Source organism: Schistocerca americana, chromosome 2 (assembly GCF_021461395.2).
Source record: "Schistocerca americana isolate TAMUIC-IGC-003095 chromosome 2, iqSchAmer2.1, whole genome shotgun sequence".
NCBI lineage: Eukaryota > Metazoa > Arthropoda > Insecta > Orthoptera > Acrididae > Schistocerca > Schistocerca americana.
In genome coordinates this window covers 467,530,351-467,553,045 of record NC_060120.1, presented here as the reverse complement: position 1 = coordinate 467,553,045, position 22,695 = coordinate 467,530,351, and the positions used below count along the sequence as shown (strand labels likewise).

At 43.0% G+C, this 22,695-nt stretch overlaps 1 protein-coding gene across 1 annotated transcript in view; it reads right to left on the bottom strand.

Moving 5' to 3' along the window:
* Positions 1-22,695, bottom strand: part of LOC124596487 (tRNA (uracil(54)-C(5))-methyltransferase homolog) — a 112,985-nt gene that overhangs the window by 39,859 nt on the left and 50,431 nt on the right. Inside the window, exon 6 of the mRNA XM_047135637.1 lies at positions 9,416-9,558. Coding sequence (XP_046991593.1) covers positions 9,416-9,558 — 143 coding nt within the window. The remainder of the gene's footprint in view (positions 1-9,415; positions 9,559-22,695) is intronic.

Sequence of the window (22,695 nt, the reverse complement as noted above, 5' to 3'; positions counted from 1 at the left end):
ATGTCTCAATTTATAATGTTATGCTCTGCATTGTCCTTCACAAATACACACAGCAAATCCGAGTTAACAAAATCAAATTATAGTTAATGAAATAGTCCCTAGATGATAGGTACTTACTTATAAGGGGCAGTCAAATGGAAGTCAAACAGATAAAAAAAGTAAGTAAACTTTTATTATTTCAAAAGCAATTGTCATAACTGTTAATGGTTAATACATTTATCCCACTGATAGGCAAGAGGGTCAGTGCCTTCATGGGAAAATGTTAGTGGTTGCCTATGGAACCATGATTGTTCCTAGGTGTGCATTTCTCGTTCTGAATCAAATTGATGGCCATGAATGTCTTTATTCGGGACTCCAAAAATAAAGAAATTGCAAGGAGAGAGATTGAGACTGTGTGGAGAATGGGTAAGGGATTTCCACCCAAACTTCTGCTGCATAGCTGAAACAAACTTGCCAACATACAGGTGGGCATTATTCCGCAACATAATGATGCCATTTCTGAGGATGTGGGCTTGATGGTGCACTTATTGAGACGTGTCAATGTACTGCTGTGTGTTAACTGTGGTGCCATGTTCCAGAAAGTTAATGAGCACTGAGCACTTGCAGTCAAAGAAGAAGATCGTTGAGACTTACTGAGACGTGTCAATGTACTGCTGTGTGTTAACTGTGGTGCCATGTTCCAGAAAGTTAATGAGCACTGAGCACTTGCAGTCAAAGAAGAAGATCATTGAGACTTATTAAGACGTGTCAATGTACTGCTGTGTGTTAACTGTGGTGCCATGATCCAGAAAGTTAATGTGCACTGAGCACTTGCAGTCAAAGAAGAAGATCATTGTGACTTTACCAGAGCAGGTATGCCTGTTGTTTTGATTACACTGCAAACGTTTTGCTGGGAAGCCCTTACACATTCTCCATAAAGCCCCTATGTGATTTCCACATTTTTGGAGTTCTAGAGAAAGACATTTGTGACCACTGATTTGCTTTGGAGGAAAAGGTGGGTGCTTGGATACTATCATGGTACTGTAGGCACCCATAAACATTTCGCCATGGAGGTATTGACCATCTTGTCTCCAAGTGGAATAAATGTATTAACTGTTATGGTGCTTAATTTTGAACTAATGAACTGTTTGATTACTTTTTTTCATCTGTCTTGTTTTCATTTGATGCACCTTATACATTGTAAGTAGCAGTAGTTATTATATAGCTGCATGAAAAGTAGTAATATACCATAACTATGACTTTGTATTTGTAGATGTATGTAACTATTTTCTTTAAAAATTACCAATGCAGTCACATAAATATTAAACTTTCCTTATGAAATAAGCAGCAGCTGTATGTAAAACTGAGGAAGCAGCAATTTTTTTCGCAAAGTAACAGCTTCTTCTCAAAATTTAACAGCATATGCACAGAGGTGTTACCAAGAGCATGGTGTGATAGGCCCCTATCTAGGGCTCATGCACAGAGGCAGCGCTGAAACTGACCGTAAAAGAAAAAGACAGTTTAAGAATTATCCAGGAGAGATGCACTCTTCTGCCTCTCGTGTTCCTATCTTCTGAATATGAGAAGTAATCTTTGTCCCTGCCCACACCTGTGAACACATGTTACTGTAACAGTGTCATGTCGTCCAAGTAGCATCATACAGAAATAACCACTACCAGGTGATGTTTACTGGTAACATATTGTATGTGGCAACGGTGTGCTTGACTCACAACTCACTCATGTTCAGCAATGGAGTTCTTGCAGTTACTTTGCTATGACACTGACGGATCTTAAAGGTGATGAGCAGGTGTTGAATCAAATATAGTATTTGACCAAAGGCTTCTGCTTTCTGCTGACTGAGGCTAGAGCAAGACTTTTTAATCTAGAAGGCTTTGGAGTATTTGATAGAATAGTAATGGAAATGGAGAACACATCTCACGCATATCACATCACTTCATCTGACTTTAATTTTCTGATACTAATCACCTTAAATGAAAGATCTATATCTTAACTGAAGTTGATTTTTGAGCAGAAGCATTGATGCAGTGGAGGTAGTTAAGGGAATGAAATAGCTGCTTTCAAGTTCCAAGTAAATAAGACAATGAATAGCATCCGCACGGCTTCCCATTTAGATATTTCAAACAATTTTTCAAAGTATGGCCTAAGAGATGCTTACCCAACCACCAAATTATCACTGATGATATTTATAACAATGTTAATGACTACAGTGTCTTGTGAAAGCAGCTGCAACAAATTAAAGATGATAAAAAACTACCTGTGATCGATTGTGGATGAAAGCCTGTGAAATTTAGCTCACTTATTAACAGGCAATACAACTATTAAACTTGACTTCAGTTAATCAAGGAGTTTACTTCCTAATAAAGGTGTACTAACATTCTCGGTTGTGTTGTGTGTCCGAGTTACAACACAAGTGATGAGTGTGGGATTGTTCTTCACATGGTTTTCAATCTCTGGTTGATCCTCTGGTGCATCTACAATGTATGACAGTGTTACGGATGAGTTTTTACACCCGCTGGTTGATCAGCAAGGGGTTCTTACTGCAGCATTGCAGCATCTCAGTCAGCAGCAGAAGGCATTTGCCACAGTGCTACACATCACACCCAGGTATTGTAAACACTTGCCTCTGTTTGGACCAGTTAATGTCTGCTTCAATCTAGGCCACCTGCTGCATCACCCCTTGCACCTCCTGTTTTGTCAGTCGCTACCCCAGTCGCTTATCCCCCACCATTTCCAGCTTATGTTTAGTCTGTCAAAGAATGGGAACCCTACAAAAAATGGTTGCAGCAGCATTTTCATGCATCTGGTTTGATTGATGTTACCTTATGCTGTGCTTTCTTTCTGTCTTGATTATCACCTCATATGTATCAACTCCTTTGCCAACTGCCCCCCCCCCCCCCCCCTGTAGATCTATCTTCACTCTCTTTTATAACATGTGCGACATTCTTTTGAAATACTACTGTAAACAGACGCATGTCATTGCCGCTCGAGTTGAGTTCTATCGGTGTCACACAAAACCAGAACATTCCTGTAAGACTTGGGCACTGCGCCTCATGATTTAAGCCATCATTGTCACTGTGTCACTGATATATATAAGGAGTCATATGCTGATCGAACGTTTAATGATGCAATGATTCGGTTGGCCCTGATCGTGAGGCTTGTGAGTGCATACAATTAGTTTTTTATTGATGTCAAGGTTCATCAGAAGATTTTGCACATGCAAGTTGACATTGCTGCTGCCATGTCATCACTCAACTTTCAAATTTCACCCCTCCCTCTCCGACTTTCTGACTATTGCACAATCGTTTGAGGCTACAAGGGCTGCAGGTACTCAAATTGTGGTGTGAAATTGTAGAAGTTCAACCCGCTTCCCCCCACCATTTGTCAGGTGGTTCACAGAAAGATGATACAGTGGCAGCAAGTGCAACAAAACAGGCCACACTGCTCCTGTTTGTAACAAAAAATTCCAGCAGCCTATTGCAGACACCGATACGAATGTCAATTGTATAACGGCAATCTCCGTTGCATACAATTAGTTTTTCATTGATGTCAAGATTCATCAGAAGATTTTGCACATCCAAGTCGACATTGTGGCTGCTGTGTCACTACTCAACTTTCAAATTTACATGGACTTTGGTTCTCTCCCTTTTGCACCAGTGCCATTTACATTAGTCGCCTACAATAAACAGAGCACTCTGATACTGGATAGTTTCTCAGCCCCAGTTAGACATAAATTGGTGGTTCATCAACTGATTTTTGTGGTGGTGAACAATGCATGCACCAAAAATTTATTTGGTTCTTTAACCTTTTTGGGTTTACTATTTCCAATGAAGTTAACGTCATCTCTGATCAAGTGCATTATACACAACTCGACTCTTTATGCCCTGAATTTTCCAACGTGTTTTCTGCTAGCTTGGGTTGTGCCAATAATTTCAAAGCCCACATCACCATGAAACCTTCGGCCAAACCCTTTTCTTTTTGGCTCGCCCGATGCCAATGGTGCTCTGAAACCAAGTCAAGGCAGAGCTTGACTGCCTCACAGCCCCTGAGGTTGTCCAATCAATCGCATCCAGTGAATGGGCTACCCCTTAATCATCGTGAAGAGGCCGTCAGTACGGTTAAGCCTTTGCGATGATTTCAAAGTTTCCGTCCATGCCCAGTCTATCACTGACACATATCCCTTGCCGTGCTGTGATGAACATCTGCTAAATTCACTGGTGGTCAGTATTTTCCCAAGATTGACCTGTCCAATGCATATTTGCATCTTCCCAATGATGTTGACTCTCAATGGTTCTAGGTCAATAACATGCCTCTTGGCTTGTATCAGTACTTGCAGTTACCATTTGGCATGGCCAGTGGCCCAGCGGTTTTTCAACAGTTTCTCAAACAACTCACGAGGTCTGTGCCCCTAAGCTGTGCCAACTATCTTGATAATACTGTGGTCTCTGGTTCCTCTGCTGCTTATGTATGCCCTTTTTAGTGTTACAGGCTGCCGGGTTAAAATGCAATTTGGAAAAGTGCAGCTTCTTTCACCTTCTACTGTTTATGCTGGGTTCAAGGTCTCTAGTGCTGGTATCAAATGGCTTTATCAGAATGTCTACACTGTTGTGGGTCTTCCACGTTCTGCATTGGTCAAAGAGCTCCAGGTTCTTTTTTTAGGTAAGATTGCTTATTATTATCAGTTTTTGCTGCAGGCAGCATTGGTTGCACAACTGGTACATGCCTTGCTGCATAAGGGGACATCTCTCCACTGGTTGAAAGCATGTGAAACAGTGTTTTCCAAACTGAAGTCTTTGTTAGAATCTGCACCTTGCCTCATAGCTTACCAATTGAGTCAACATCCAGTGTTAGTAACAGTGGCGTCCCACCATGGAACGGGGATTGTGTTGGCTCATAAGTGTCCTGGTGGCTCCAAACAGCCTATTGCATCTTGTTGAAGACGCTTCATTCGGCTTAGACTAGATATTTACAAATAGAAAAAGAATCACTTGCCATTATTTATGTATTAAAGAAGTTTCATGTTTTCCTGTACAGTGTAAAATTCCATCTCACAAGCCATCGTTTCGTTGACAGACAAAGCAGTGCAGAGCCTTCAACATTGGGCACTGTTCCTCTCTCAGTACAACTATGAAATTCGCTTCCGCCCCACAGCTAAACATGAGAACGGTGATGCACTTTCCCGTCTCCCAACCAGTCCAGACTCAGTTCTTGATCAGGAGGAGTTACTCTGTTTCCATGTTGATGAATGCACTCAACAAATTGTTGATGTTTTTCCAATCATACTCGAACAGTGCAGGCTAGTGCTACTAATTCCCACTTTATGGAAAGTGATACGTTGCATGCAACATGGCTGGCCTGAGGAGTCTCCATCATGGGGATCCAACACCCTCCATAACTAATATGTGTTTCAGCATTATTTCTCTGTCATTGATGATTTTCTACTCCTTGATATGGATTATTCGGCTCCTCAAATAGTTATTCCCTCGGCACTCCATTCGGAGATCCTGCAATTGCTGCACACTGATCACTGGGGAGGAGTCATGCGCCAAGGCATTAGCCCACCATCATGTTTTGTGGCCTCGTTTGGGCAGCGGCATCACTCATTTGGTTATGGAATGTTCTCAATGTGCACTGCAGGAAGCTGCCCCGAGGGCAACGTTGTCTCCATGGCTGCAACCTTTGCAGGTCTGGCATTGTCACCACATCAGTTTTGCGCACCCTTTCCTTAATGCATACTGGGTAATAGTAATTGATACATATTCTTGGTTCCCATATGTTGTTCACTGCCACTCAACTTCCGCCTCTGTCACTATCGCAAACCTGTCAAAAATTTTTTTCATCAAGGTCTTCTGGCAATGTTGGTCTCTGATAACATTCCTAAGTTTGTGTCGCACGAGTTTGCCTCCTCCTGCAATGCCTGCGAGATGTGCCACCTTTTCGCCCCACCCCTCCACCTGCAGTGCAACGCTGAGGCCAAAACACTTAGTTCGAGCATTCAAAACGCAAATGGAAAAGTATGTGCCTCGGTAGCCACCTGACGTTGCCTCGGATCAGTTTCTGTCTTCCTACTGGTTCATGCTGTTCAACGACGATAGCACCACCAACCTGCTCCATGGGTGTCACCCCTGAACACTCCAGCATCTCCTGCAGCCTGGCCAGGAATGCTAACCTGAGCAGCCATCATCCTGTTCTCAGCTCAGGGTGGGTGTCTGGGCATGCAGATGTGGTCATCGCCCAAAACGGATTCCTGCCGCCATCTCCTGATGCTGTGGCCACCCGGCCATCCTGATTTAGGTTTTCGGTGATTTCCCTAAATCGCTCCAGGCAAATGCCGGGATGGTTCCTTTCAAAGGGCACGGCCGACATCCTTCCCCGTCCTTCCCTAATCCAATGAGACCGGTGACCTCGCTGTCTGGTTTCCTTCCCCAAAACAACCAACCAACCAACCTGTGGCCACCTTCTGCAACGTCCATGCAGAGGAGGACCTCTGTGCACATCACTGCAACCAGATATGGATAACCAGACAACCCCAGCTGGGACACTGATGTCACAGTGCCAATCTCTGTCACTTGATGGATCACCTGATGTGGCTGAGGTCCCCCATCACTGGTGGATGAAACTAGTACAGCTTCTCCAATATCACTACCAATACCAATGCAGCTGCCTTCCACACCAGAGCCATCTCCTCCACCTCAGTCACCTACTGCAGAGCACCACCACCACAACCAGGCCCTGGACCTGATGTGGACATGGAGCTCATGCTGATGTCACACATCCTCCTACCATATAGCATGACATGATAAGGCGAAACACAACACTGCCCGCACCCCAACTACTTTTGACAAAATGCCTCAGTATCAGCACGTCATCTCAGTCAGAACCTCAAGGAGGAAATCGCCATGGACATCTCGCATATCTCACCTGTTCCCCAAGGGAAGTGCAATGAAGTAACGCGTGCACATTTGAAAGCTGTACACATTAGCAGTGTGTTGTCAACTGCGAGAGTGCGCTGCAAAAGAGCAATACAGTGAACTTCCAATAGAGTCCACCATGGGTGAGTGCCTATTTAAAAACTGCCTCGCTATGCTCACACTCAATTATCATGTTATTACTGCTTGCATATATCTGCCTTATCTTACAGTGTTCAGTGTATGTTATGGTGGTTGGCATACATGTCATGGGCTAATAAACTTGTGCTAACATTCTTGGTTGTGTTGTGTGTCCAAGTTACAATTGCAAAGGAATATTTCATCAACTCTTAATCATAAAGATTTTATTTCTAGATAGAAATCTATGCACTACTGATAATTTACAAGGAACACACAAAATCTGTTCTTCATTATATATGCTAAAACCAATGTACAGTTACTGCCAAAAAAATAAGATACAGGGTTTTCTTTATTATTTTCTTAGAAAGATTCAACAACTTGTAATTTATTTACTATTATGACATATTTAATTTGTTGTGTGCAATTAAAGGAAAGACCTATCTACAATGTGTTTTTCTTCTATACACACATCAAAAAAATTTTTGCATCACCTCAGTTCCAGGAGTTCCGGAAATTGTACAGAAAATTGGAATAGATATCAACATAAACATCATTCCTGCCCTTTTTATTGCTCATGAAAACCACACATTGCACATTCTACCACCATACAGTGACTCCTTCAGAGGTTGTAGTCCAGAGGTTGTACACACCAGTATTTCTAATACCCAGTAGCACATTCTTTTGCAGCCGGCCGGTGTGGCCGAGCGGTTCTAGGTGCTTCAGTCTGGAACCACGAGACTGCTATGGTCGCAGGTTCGAATCCTGTCTCAGGCATGGATGTGTGTGCTGTTCTTAGGTTAGTTAGGTTTAAGTAGTTCTAAGTTCTAGGGGACTGATGAACTCAGATGTTAAGTCCCATAGTGCTCAGAGCCACATTCTCTTGCATTGATGCATGCCTGTATTCATCGTGGCATACTACCCACAAGTTCATCAAGGCACTGTTGGTCCAGATTGTCCCACTCCTCAATGGCAGTTCAGCGTAGATCCCTCAGAGTGTTTGGTGGGTCATGTCATCCATAAACAGCCCTTTTCGATCTATCACAGACATGTTCGATAGGTCTCATGTCTGGAGAAATGCTGGCCACTCTAGTTGAGTGATGTCATTATCCTGAATGAAATCATTCACAAGATGTGCGTGATGGGGCACGAATTGTCATCCATGAAGATGAATGCCTCACCAATATGCTGCCGATATGGTTACACTATCGGTTGGAGGATGGCAGTCACGTATTGTACAGTCATTACAGCGCCTTCCATGACGACCAGCGGTGTACATCGGCCCCACATAGTGCCCCCCTGAAACAGCAGGGAACCTCCACCTTGCTACACTCACTGGACAGTGTATCTAAGGCATTCAGCCTGACCGGGTTGCCTCCAAACACGTCTCCGATGATTGTCTGGTTGAAGGAATATGTAACACTCATCGGTGAAGAGAACATGATGCCAATCCTGAGTGGCCCATTTGGCATGCTGCATGGTGTCGTGGTTGCAAAGATGGACCTTGCCATGGACATTGGGAGTGAAGTTGCACATTATGCAGCCTATTGTGTACAGTATGAGTCATAACATGACGTCTTGTGGCTTCACAAAAGGAATTATTCAACATGGTGTCCTTGCTCTCAGGGTTTGTCCAAGCCATAATCTGTAGGTAGTGGTCATCTACTGCAGTAGTAGCCCTTGTGCAGCCTGGGCGAAGCATGTCATCAACATTTCCTGTCTCTCTGTACCTCCTCCATGCCTGAGCAACATTGCTTTGGATCACTCTGAGACACCTGTACACTTCCCTCATTGAGAGCCCTTCCTGGCAAAAACTAACAATGCAGACATGATCGAACCGCAGTATTGATCGTCTAGGCATGGTTGAACTGCAGACAACAAGAGCCTTGTACCTCCTTCCTGGTGGAATAATTGGAATTGATCGGCTGTTGGACCCCCTCCGTCTAATAGGCACTGCTCATGCATGGTTGTTTACATCTTTGGGTGTCTTTAGTGACATCTCTGAACAGTCAAACGGACTGTGCCTCTGATACAATATCCACAGTCAATGACTATCTTCAGGAGTTCTGGGAACCGGAGTGATGAAAAACTTTTTATGATGTGTGTATCTTAATATTTGTCTGAATTCAGAGGCCTAAGTAACATTCAACTCTTTGCAATCACTGTTACGATATTAGATTTTCCTTTTCCCCCATCTTTTGTCTAGCTTTATAAGAAGAAATCAATGATAATATTATTCCTTTGCTTAATACTTGTTACAGAATATCACTCATGACACTGTGATTGGACACAAATTTTCCAAAACAATTAGTTTAATAAGTATTCCCATACAAATATTAGGAGAAAAATGAAGCATACACATTGATACTTACTTTCTCAGCTCTACCAAAAAAGAACTCTGCATTGAATACTTCATTAACAAGTGCATTGTGTCTTGCATCTACAACAGCATCTCGAATTTCTTCTATACCCACTGTTCCTCTAACTCTTTTTGCAGCCAATATACTGATTGTGCCTAACAAAAATTAAAAGTAATTACTCAATTAAGCAAGAATTATGCTGTATTTGGTATTTTCTACATTATGAAATGAAAACACTCTAAATACAGAATGAGTTTGATCAATAAAATTAATGTAAGGATGCTTTACTGATTAATAATAGCAGTAATAATGAATAATTTTAAGGACTTTTATATTATTATTATTTCTTTACTTTCTCAGACGTTAAGTCTGGTTAAAAATGGAAAGTGACGCGGACCTTGATCAAGCGTCACTTCCTTTTAACTGTACGGTATATGTTATATTGCATTTAGGAACTTTCGGGTAATTGAACATGTATCAATAATTACAGATTTCTGTAGTTGTATATATAAGTTTGGATGTAGCTGTATTGCATTGATGTGCTGGTGGATATTGTGTGGTATGACTCCTGTAGTTGATAGTATAATTGGTATAATGTCAACTTTATCCTGATGCCACATGTCCTTGACTTCCTCAGCCAGTTGGATGTATTTTTCAATTTTTTCTCCTGTTTTCTTTTGTATATTTGTTGTATTGGGTATGGATATTTCGATTAGTAGTTTTATTGGTGAGTATGATGTCAGGTTTGTTATGTGGAGTTGTTTTATCTGTTATAATGGTTCTGTTCCAGTATAATTTGTATTCATCATTCTCCAGTACATTTTGTGGTGCATACTTGTGTGTGGGAACGTGTTGTTTTATAAGTTTATGTTGTAAGGCAAGCTGTTGATGTATTATTTTTGCAACATTGTCAGGTCTTCTGGGGTATTCTGTATTTGCTAGTATTGAACATCCGCTTGTGATGTGATCTACTGTTTCTATTTGTTGTTTGCAAAGTCTGCATTTATCTGTTGTGGTATTGGGATCTTTAATAATATGCTTGCTGTAATATCTGGTGTTTATTGTTTGATCCTGTATTGCAATCATGAATCCTTCCATCTCACTGTATATATTGCCTTTTCTTAGCCATGTGTTGGATGCGTCTTGATCGATGTGTGGCTGTGTTAGATGATACGGGTGCTTGCCATGTAGTGCCTTCCCCTTCCAATTTACTTTCTTCGTATCTATTGATGATATGTGATCTAAAGGGTTGTAGAAGTGGTTATGAAATTGCAGTGGTGTAGCCGATGTATTTATATGAGTGATCACTTTGTGTATTTTGCTAATTTTGGCGCGTTCTAGAAAGAATTTTCTTAAATTGTCTACCTGTTCATTATGTAGGTTTTTTATGTCGATGAATCCCCTTCCTCTTTCCTTGCTGCTTAATGTGAATCTTTCTGTTGCTGAATGTAAGTGATGTATTCTATATTTGTGGCATTGTGAACGTGTAAGTGTATTTAGTGCTTCTAGGTCTGTGTTACTCCATTTCACTACTCCAAATGAGTAGGTCAATATTGGTATAGCATAAGTATTTATAGCTTTTGTCTTGTTTCTTGCTGTCAATTATTATTATTATTATTATTATTATTATTATTATTATTATTACTAATAATATTAATATTACTATGCACCTATACATTGAAGAAGGTTTCAAAACACAAAAGATATGATGAAAATCAATACTTGTCTAATAATTAGAGCTCCAAAACAAAATCCCTTTAAATATTTTATGGCTTTGGGGGACACTATATTGTTTTTGAACATGGTGGAAGTTAGTAGAATATGAAGTGTAATGTGTAATAATTTCTTAAAGTGGGTACACACTTGCAAGCAGCATTCATCTGAGCAGTTAATGTGGTTCATCTGAGCAGTTAATGTGGAGAGCCTTGCCTAAGCATTGTGTGACTACAATACCCATAAGCGCACAGACAAAAGTGATGGTACCACTGAGCTAGAGCATCACTTTGTGCTCAACAGAAAAACCAACAGCAGGTGAATGCTCCTGTGCTGCTCACGAGCAACATGCACACTTTTGTGCAAAACATGAACCACTTGGTTTGCAAGTGTATACATATCTTTAAAAAGAGTATCATATTCCATCCCCAAATATTAGAATCAGGTAAGAGAAACATATTATCTCTTATTAAGGAAACAGTGTCTTTTGCGTGGATGGCCATTAGTTAAAATCAATAGGGAAAGTGTGACATTTACTAAGATCTAACTCATGAAAATTCATCCATCTGTATAAAGTGGTCTCAAAAAGTACATTCCATATTATAAGTGAAGCCTTGTTCTATCAGGAGAGGCCAAAGTGAAATGCAGAGACATCAATGGAACTTTTGTAAAGTGGTGAATGCTGTTGTAAATTCAGGTAGTGTCTCAGTCCTGCTCTGAATTTAGAATAAAACGTGCAAAATACTGCGTCCATAGCAATGTTTTCTTATTGGATCTTACAGCACAGCATGTTACTGGAGACAGAAAATTTTAGTAAAACAATGAAGCATAAGTTTGGTACTTTGTTGATCAAACCAGGTGATTCTCTGTAATTCATTCTGGGATTCTTTCTGGCTGCTGATAACAGCAACAATACAATAATTATTCAGTACACAAATCTTGAGGATTGTTTCATTTCTGAGTCAGCTCCTGCGATCTGCTCATCAGGTAATGAGCTATCTCATGTAACACCAACAGGTCAAGTTTTTCACAGTATGAGAGAGAGAACTTCTCAACCATCACAGAGACTATCTGACATCTTGAACATACCCACAATACTCAGAGATCTACAAGGTGATATAATTTGTAAAATAGTGTAACACCAATAAATGGTTAAGATTGTACAGGATGATCAATGTTCAATTTCTTGTGACCAGAGAAATCGGTGTTATGGCAAGCTCAGTAAATAAAGAGTCACCACATGAAGAGGAAAGGTAAAAGCAAATGTTGGCATGCTTCTTCTGTTTCAAAGACAGTGCAGAGTCAGTAAGTGTTTGAATTACAAACGGGTAGAATACTCAGTATCCAGAAAATTCTCAAAGTTAGCAATCAGATACAGTTCTTTAATGCTAATAGTTTGTTTACTGTCGTGTACTATGTTGGGTTTTAAAGCTCATTTCAGTCATATGTCTGGTTCTTGCTGACAGATTTTCATAAATATTATTGTATTTTCTGATTCCCTTAAAAACTTATTAAGCCTACTCACAAGGATTATACAGACAGCAAAGGTAAAACATAAATAAAATTGGAGAAATATATTATTTTTTCACAGTATGGGGTACAGCAGTTTCTTTTGTAGTGAGAGTAGACCTACATATAGAACATAAGGACATCCCTGCTCTCCTTACACATCTTTGTACAGGGTGTTTCAAAAATGACCGGTATATTTGAAACGGCAATAAAAACTAAATGAGCAGCGATAGAAATACACCGTTTGTTGCAATATGCTTGGGACAACAGTACATTTTCAGGCGGACAAACTTTCGAAATTACAGTAGTTACAATTTTCAACAACAGATGGCGCTGCAAGTGATGTGAAAGATATAGAAGACAACGCAGTCTGTGGGTGTGCCATTCTGTACGTCGTCTTTCTGCTGTAAGCGTGTGCTGTTCACAACGTGCAAGTGTGCTGTAGACAACATGGTTTATTCCTTAGAACAGAGGATTTTTCTGGTGTTGGAATTCCACTGCCTAGAACACAGTGTGGTACAACAAGACTAAGTTTTCAACGGAGGTTTAATGTAACCAAAGGACCGAAAAGCGATACAATAAAGGATCTCTTTGAAAAATTTCAATGGACTGGGAACTTGACGGATGAACGTGCTGGAAAGGTAGGGCGACCGCGTACGGCAACCACAGAGGGCAACACGCAGCTAGTGCAGCAGGTGATCCAACAGCGGCCTCGGGTTTCCGTTCGCCGTGTTGCAGCTGCGGTCCAAATGACGCCAACGTCCACGTATCGTCTCATGCGCCAGAGTTTACACCTCTATCCATACAAAATTCAAACGGGGCAACCCCTCAGCGCTGCTACCATTGCTGCACGAGAGACATTCGCTAACGATATAGTGCACAGGATTGATGACGGCGATATGCATGTGGGCAGCATTTGGTTTACTGGTGAAGCTTATTTTTACCTGGATGGCTTCATCAATAAACAGAACTGGCGCATATGGGGAACCGAAAAGCCCCATGTTGCAGTCCCATCGTCCTTGCATCCTCAAAAAGTAATGGTCTGGGCCGCCATTTCTTCCAAAGGAATCATTGGCCCATTTTTCAGATCCGAAACGATTACTGCATCACGCTATCTGGACATTCTTCGTGAATTTGTGGCGGTACAAGCTGCCTTAGACGACACTGCGAACACCTCGTGGTTTATGCAAGATGGTGCCCGGCCACATCGCACGGCCGACGTCTTTAATTTCCTGAATGAATATTTCGATGATCGTGTGATTGCTTTGGGCTATCCGAAACATACAGGAGGCGGCTTGGATTGGCCTCCCTATTCGCCAGACATGAACCCCTGTGACTTCTTTCTCTGGAGACACTTGAAAGACCAGGTGTACCACCAGAATCCAGAAACAATTGAACAGCTGAAGCAGTACATCTCATCTGCATGTGAAGCCATTCCGCCAGACACGTTGTCAAAGGTTTCGGGTAATTTCATTCAGAGACTACGCCATATTATTGCTATGCATGGTGGATATGTGGAAAATATCATACTATAGAGTTTCCCAGACCGCAGCGCCATCTGTTGTCGAAAATTGTAACTACTGTAATTTCGAAAGTTTGTCTGCCTGAAAATGTACTGTTGTCCCAAGCATATTGCAACAAACGGTGTATTTCTATCGCTGCTCGTTTAGTTTTTATTGCCGTTTCAAATATACCGGTCATTTTTGAAACACCCTGTAGTTGAGTGTGTCTTTTTTTTATTTGTCAAAGACACACATAATCTGAACCTCGTTGCACCTGTCTCAGTGGAATAGATCTTTCATGTGCTGAAGCTTGGTTTGGAGGTTGTTGTCGTCATTGATTGAACAGGCCCTGCGGCCACAGTGTTAAGCACATTCAACTATGTACCACTGTCCTGAATGATGACAGTTGACTGTACATAGGCATGAATCTTTGTATATCTTCTTCCTACAATATTAAAGGAACATCTCCACCCTCTATGAGTTCAACTGTGAAAGTAATGTTCTGACAGATGCCGTTAATGTGATTCAGTAACTTACTTAGAATTTGTCTGTGGTACTCATAATTGTTGATGTAGTGTCAGTATCCACTCTTTTAGCAAAAGTAGTAAGAACTAGCGAGAAAGTCACCGTGAAGTATTGCATTAGCAGCCACAGGCCAGTAGTCACTGTGTGGCGACATATAGGTCAGAATAACATACACATAATTGCTATACGAAGCTGTGCTGAGGGGAAAAATACATCACACAGCAGTATTGAGGGTAGTGGGCAGATCGATGTCACCACACATTAGGGCATGTCTCTTGTTATGGACGGCATGAATAGGTGCCAGGTTTTAGTGAAACAAATGCACCTTGGAGCAATATAAATAAGCCTGAATTTTGAAGCAGAAGCACTTCTCATCACCAAAGTCCAGCAGCACTAACATGATGCCAGACAGCAATACGATGGGCATTGCCAGCTGTAACCATGGGTTTGAGACTGGGCTGTGCCTGCTGCCGTCAACACCAGGTTCCTCACTGGACTTGGTGCCACAGTTCTGCCAAACTACTGGCCACATCTGCTGTCACCAGTACTGAGGTCTCCCACTGGGACTTAGTGCCACAGAGACTACCACCCTCCAGCTCCTGCCAGGGAGCAGCAGGTTGAATCCCATGCACAGCAATCTCGACCCGAGGGCCATTCCAGACACTGTCATTGATGGAGCAGTAGCACTCCATAGCTGTAGTGCTCATGGTCTAAAGATGCCAACGATGATCCACGGGCCTGCTATCAGCATTACAGGGCACCTAAGCAGCAACCTCTCACCAGCAGTGAGGCGAGTTTTGCTTCACTGAGCCATGATGAAGATGTACTGAGATTGAATAAAGTCTTCTTTACTGTCAGCAGTGTTTTCACTTGGCCTTCAGCCACTTCACCACCACCATTCAACCCACCAATGCAACTGCACACATCAAGAGTGATCATCTCCTTCAAATACTCTTCCGAATGATGTCAAAAGTGGGATCTTTAAAACTGTATTACATCATTTCATGACAGCAGAGAGAGCAACAATGCCTACCATATCTTCACTGTGACACAAGTGCAGTCTTTCTCTTTTGTTTTTGTTCAACTGCGAGTGTCATGGCAATTCGGTGGGTTTTTCCAGGGATTAAGTTGCACTTGTAAGTTAAGTAGGTGACAGGTGAATGCAGAGAGCATGTTTTTTGCAGAAGTGTAAAGATAAGTGTTGGTTTTCACTTGGCTGATATGGGTAATAAGGATATCAAGAACATAACATGTGGCTCAATGTCAAGCAGTGTACATGTTATGAACCATGAGTAGTAATTCGGGAGGTGAAGCTAAGTTAAATCATCATTTCAGTTATGAGCAGCCTCTCAGGCGAGAGTAGTTAAGTCATAGTAAAGAATAATATTATTATTATATTATATAACATATATAGTAATATATATAATATAATAATATATATAATATACACTCCTGGAAATGGAAAAAAGAACACATTGACACCGGTGTGTCAGACCCACCATACTTGCTCCGGACACTGCGAGAGGGCTGTACAAGCAATGATCACACGCACGGCACAGCGGACACACCAGGAACCGCGGTGTTGGCCGTCGAATGGCGCTAGCTGCGCAGCATTTGTGCACCGCCGCCGTCAGTGTCAGCCAGTTTGCCGTGGCATACGGAGCTCCATCGCAGTCTTTAACACTGGTAGCATGCCGCGACAGCGTGGTCGTGAACCGTATGTGCAGTTGACGGACTTTGAGCGAGGGCGTATAGTGGGCATGCGGGAGGCCGGGTGGACGTACCGCCGAATTGCTCAACACGTGGGGCGTGAGGCCTCCACAGTACATCGATGTTGTCGCCAGTGGTCGGCGGAAGGTGCACGTGCCCGTCGACCTGGGACCGGACCGCAGCGACGCACGGATGCATGCCAAGACCGTAGGATCCTACGCAGTGCCGTAGGGGACCGCACCGCCACTTCCCAGCAAATTAGGGACACTGTTGCTCCTGGGGTATCGGCGAGGACCATTCGCAACCGTCTCCATGAAGCTGGGCTACGGTCCCGCACACCGTTAGGCCGTCTTCCGCTCACGCCCCAACATCGTGCAGCCCGCCTCCAGTGGTGTCGCGACAGGCGTGAATGGAGGGACGAATGGAGACGTGTCGTCTTCAGGGATGAGAGTCGCTTCTGCCTTGGTGCCAATGATGGTCGTATGCGTGTTTGGCGCCGTGCAGGGGAGCGCCACAATCAGGACTGCATACGACCGAGGCACACAGGGCCAACACCCGGCATCATGATGTGGAGAGCGATCTCCTACACTGGCCGTACACCACTGGTGATCGTCGAGGGGACACTGAATAGTGCACGGTACATCCAAACCGTCATCGAACCCATCGTTCTACCATTCCTAGACCGGCAAGGGAACTTGCTGTTCCAACAGGACAATGCACGTCCGCATGTATCCCATGCCACCCAACGTGCTCTAGAAGGTGTAAGTCAACTACCCTGGCCAGCAAGATCTCTGGATCTGTCCCCCATTGAGCATGTTTGGGACTGGATGAAGCGTCGTCTCACGCGGTCTGCACGTCCAGCACGAACGCTGGTCCAACTGAGGCGCCAGGTGGAAATGGCATGGCAAGCCGTTCCACAGGACTACATCCAGCATCTCTACGATCGTCTCCATGGGAGAATAGCAGCCTGCATTGTTGCGAAAGGTGGATATACACTGTACTAGTGCCGACATTGTGCATGCTCTGTTGCCTGTGTCTATGTGCCTGTGGTTCTGTCAGTGTGATCATGTGATGTATCTGACCCCAGGAATGTGTCAATAAAGTTTCCCCTTCCTGGGACAATGAATTCACGGTGTTCTTATTTCAATTTCCAGGAGTGTATAATTATATAATATAAGAATAATATTATTATTCCTAAGTGTTCTCATAATTTGATTTTCTTTGTGCAGAACATGGACTATGCCTCAAAATTTAAGAATTTTAAGTACTGGGTAGTGTTGGGGTAGTACGAGGTGCATTCAAGTTCTAAGGCCTCCGATTTTTTTTCTAATTAACTACTCACCCGAAATCGATGAAACTGGCGTTACTTCTCGACGTAGTCGCCCTGCAGATGTACACATTTTTCACAACGCTGATGCCATGATTCCATGGCAGCGGCGAAGGCTTCTTTAGGAGTCTGTTTTGACCACTGGAAAATTGCTGAGGCAATAGCAGCACGGCTGGTGAATGTGCGGCCACGGAGTGTGTCTTTCATTGTTGGAAAAAGCCAAAAGTCACTAAGAGCCAGGTCAGGTGAGTAGGGAGCATGAGGAATCACTTCAAAGTTGTTATCACGAAGAAACTGTTGCGTAACGTTAGCTCGATGTGCGGGTGCGTTGTCTTGGTGAAACAGCACACGCGCAGCCTTTCCCGGATGATTTTGTTGCAGTGCAGGAAGGAATTTGTTCTTCAAAACATTTTCGTAGGATGCACCTGTTACCGTAGTGCCCTTTGGAATGCAATGGGTAAGGATTACACCCTCGCTGTCCCAGAACATGGACACCATCATTTTTTCAGCACTGGCGGTTACCCGAAATTTTTTTGGTGGCGGTGAATCTGTGCGCTTCCATTGAGCTGACTGGCACTTTGTTTCTGGATTGAAAAATGGCATCCACGTCTCATCCATTGTCGCAACCGACAAAAAGAAAGTCCTATTCATGCTGTCATTGCGCGTCAACATTGCTTGGCAACATGCCACACGGGCAGCCATGTGGTCGTCTGTCAGCATTCGTGGCACCCACCTGGATGACACTTTTCGCATTTTCAGGTCGTCATGCAAGATTGTGTGCACAGAACCCACAGAAATGCCAACTCTGGAGGCGATCTGTTCAACAGTCATTCGGCGATCCCCCAAACTCTCCACTTTCTCGATCATGTCGTCAGACCGGCTTGTGCGAGCCTGAGGTTGTTTCGGTTTGTTGTCACACGACGTTCTGCCTTCATTAAACTGTCGCACCCACAAACGAACTTTCAACACATCCGTAACTCCATCACCACATGTCTCCTTCAACTGTCGATGAATTTCAATTGGTTTCACACCACGCAAATTCAGAAAACGAATGATTGCACACTGTTCAAGTAAGGAAAACGTTGCCATTTTAAGTATTTAAAACAGTTCTCATTATCGCCGCTGGTGGTAAAATTCCATCTGCCGTACGGTGCTGCCATCTCTGGGACATATTGACAATGAACGCGGCCTCATTTTAAAACAATGCGCATGTTTCTATCTCTTTTCAGTCCGGATAAAAAAAATCGGAGGCCTTAGAACTTGAATGCACCTCGTGTAGTATGGTTAAGTGTCCTTTTTTTCACTTGATGCAGAGTGAGGGAAATAATTTATTACAAAATCCAGAGTACCGACAGAAGTTGCAGAGAGAGCATGATGACTGGACAATGGAAAGTGGCCCTCAGGTTGTGAGAAGTATGTTGATTATGCAAATGATGGAAAGAAAGATGACAAGGCAGAGAGGAGGGGAAAGGAGGAAGCTGAAAGGGAGAAGAGCTGGGTTGTGGATAGTTTATATATTTACTGCAGAGTAGCCGACTACCGTTAATGTAGCAGAACTTGTCACTCCTGTGAAGAGTAGGGAAGAACATAACACATGGGTGGATGATCTTATTAGTAGGAAGATTAAATTAGTTGATGGTCTCATAACACAAGGTCCCGGGAATTCACATCATGCACAGGGCAATGACGTCATTGTTAAGGAGAGTAATATAGATATCAAGTAGAAATGTGGTGTCTAAGTTGGCTTTAATTCCAGATGGAATGAGTGTGGGGTGTACTGAAGTCATTATGTGTGCAGATAGCAAAATGGTTAATTTAAGTGCAGCAGTACCTGTCCCATTGGGTGACAATGGGTGTTGTGTTGTGGCTGGAGGGCCTGGGTCAGATGCACAGGGTACGACAAGGCTGGTGGTTTTTGCATTGTGCAGAGTGGAACTGCACATGATGGTGATGTTTTAGATACAACATGGAGTGCACGAGAAGTGGTTGATAATTGTGTTGCAGATATGGGGCAGAAATGGTTGAGGTACACATATTTCCTGAGAAGCAGGATGATGGAGGAAACTGAAGAGGCAATGAGTTTCTAAAGTGGATAATCTAATCAACTGGACTGAATCTGTTACAGAATGCTCAGAATGTGGCACAAACACAAGTACTGGGCCACAACAAGTATGAAGAGTGCAATGCAAGCCTAAATGTTTTGACAGAATATGAGGCCAAAGTTAACCTTCAATGACAGAAAGCTCTTGCCAGTGTGAGCTATCGCAAGGTGCACCTATTGTACAAGACAAATCAGTTAAATTGTGTATAAATACATTAAGCAGTAAATCATCAAGGACCAGGAAGTTGTTTTGATTCATCATGAGTACCAGAAAACCAATATTTTGAGAATTTGGTTTGGTGCTACAAGAGGAGGAGTAAGTGGGACTACTTGTGAATGGTAGCAGGTATGGGATTTTCTCATAAGAATAGTTTCTGGACTGTGTTGTCTTGGGAAGCATTAGGAGAACTGTTGTCACAAGGAAAAAGTTCCGAAAACTCGCCCAAAATAAAGGGTTAAAAAACCACCGGATAGGCAGATGATGCACTACACATATGAGTTTAATGAAGCCAGAGAAAGTTTTGTTAAAGTTGATATGTCAAGGATAATTTACTGAGGAAGGAAGAGCGACATTTTGGAATGGAGAGTTGTAATTTTTTGTGCACAACCGTAGCAAAAGGCCTACCAGTGAAATATGAGCTAATGGAAGGGCAAGAGATGCTTAACAGATATTGTAAGATTAAGCAGTATGAGCAAGAAACAAGAAGTAAGTTTATGGACTTTTAAATATTAGTATAATAATTGTATAGAAGTTGAGAAGAGTCAATCTAGTAGCATGTATCTGTTTTAAGGATTAACGATCAAGGTTATTTCAACAGACAACTGGGCCAAAGCGAGGACAGAGGGACCGGGTCTGCTCCACGGATGGGGAACAGTGTAGTGTTGTTACCCGAACTGTTATTAAAAGTAACAAGAACTAATGAGAAAGCCACCATGAAGTATTGCATTAGCTGCCACAGGCCTTTAGCTGCAGTGTGGCGACATGAGGGTCAGAATAACATACACACAAGGGGATTGCGAGATGAGTCTAGCGGCGTTCAGCGGATAACTGAATCGCACAGTGATAATGACGATAGTGGACGGGTTGAAGTCAACACAGCAGCATAAGTCTCTTGTTACAGGTGATGTGACTAGGTGCCATGTTTTAGAGAAGCAAATCCACCTCAGAGTGATATAAATAAGGTTGAACTTTGAGGCAGAAGCACTTCTCGTCACCACAGTGCAGCCGCACCACCACCACCATGCCATGACTACACCAGACAGCGGGACAACTAGCCGTTGCCACCGGCAGCTATATAATATGTTTTAGACTGGGCTGTGCCTGCTGCTGACAGCACCAAGAGCTCCTCACAGGATCTGGTGCCACAGCACCACCTACCTGTCATACATATCTGCTACCACCAGCACTGAGTTACCGCTTTCCACCCCCTCCCCTCTCTCTCCCAGGACTTAGTGGCACAGTTCCAGCCACTGTCTGACTCCTTCCAGGGAGCAGCAGGTTAAATCACATGCAGTCTCCACACACTGCCATGGTGGCCACAAGTGGAGCTGAGGGACTGTCCAAAGCACCATCACCAATAGCACAGTAGCGTGCCACTGACGTCATGACTGTGCCCTATAGAGGCCACCAACCATCCACGGTCTGCTGTCAGCAGTGTGGCATGCCTCTCACCAGGGCAGAAGCTGCTGCCCATGTGTCAGTGTTGGCCAGGGTCAATAGAGTGAGATGTGTTTTGCCTCTCCGAGCCACAATGAAACTGAGATTGAATAAAGTCTTCTTTACTTCCAGCAGTGTTTACACTGGTACCTACAGTCCATCACCACCACCACCCCTCACCCCATAGAGTACAACTGCACTCATCACTCATCAGAGTGGTTGTCCACTCCAGGCACTCTTCACCAAAATCTACATGGAACACTTTGGGAAAATGTCACTTGAAACTGCCGGGCTCAAACTCAAACAGCTCAATCACTTTAACAATTATGTGTTCATGGTTTGGGGAGAAGACAAATTTTGGATGAGTTCCTGAACCACCTTTCAAGCTTCTATCAAAAGATCACTTGCATAATGGAATTAGACAAGAACACCTTAATAAGGAAGAAGACTTGCGACACATTAGATCATAGATCCAGCACAAGGCATACCAACATAGCTTCCAGAAGTGGATACGGCATTGTGAGTGGTGTATCAATTGTGGACGAGAGTATTTCAAAGGCAAACATGCACAATAAGGAAAGGTAGGCATAGAAAAATTTTGTGGACCAAGTTGCTGGATTTTTTGAATAGACCTCGTAATGCAGCAAGATCCACAGAGACATATACATATATGCAACTAACTGCCATCACTTGGTACAGTGGTCTACCAAAGTAACCAATCTAGCCATGTCACCAGTGACAAGGATAGCCTTCCAGCTGAGATATATCATGTGAAAGAAGTGGTCACCAAAATGGGTACAGTCAAGTCCAGATAGATGTGCAGTAAATGAGCATCTGAATTAGACTTGGCTGCTGTTTTGGATAGATGGAGCTCCTGTCACCATGGCAAAGTGTCATGTGACTGTGGTTTTGTTAAACCATTTATTGATGGCTGGCACGACAGTGAAGTACAGGATGGACAAGCTGTGCATCATCAGGGCATTTTATAGTGGCCAGATCATTAGTACTTGGTGCATTGGCACTCCATCTCTAAGATAGGGCAGGTACTGGGCTCTTCACATGCTCCACATGCAGATCTCTATTCACCATATGTAAAACGACACAGAACTAGCATACATGCAAAAACACCACAACTGGATGCTCAAACATGAAGAATGATTTCCACTTTCATCGAAGTGAAACAGAGTCTACAAGCTACTAGGTACAATACATTTTACTGCATATTGATCTTTAGTTTAATTCACATGT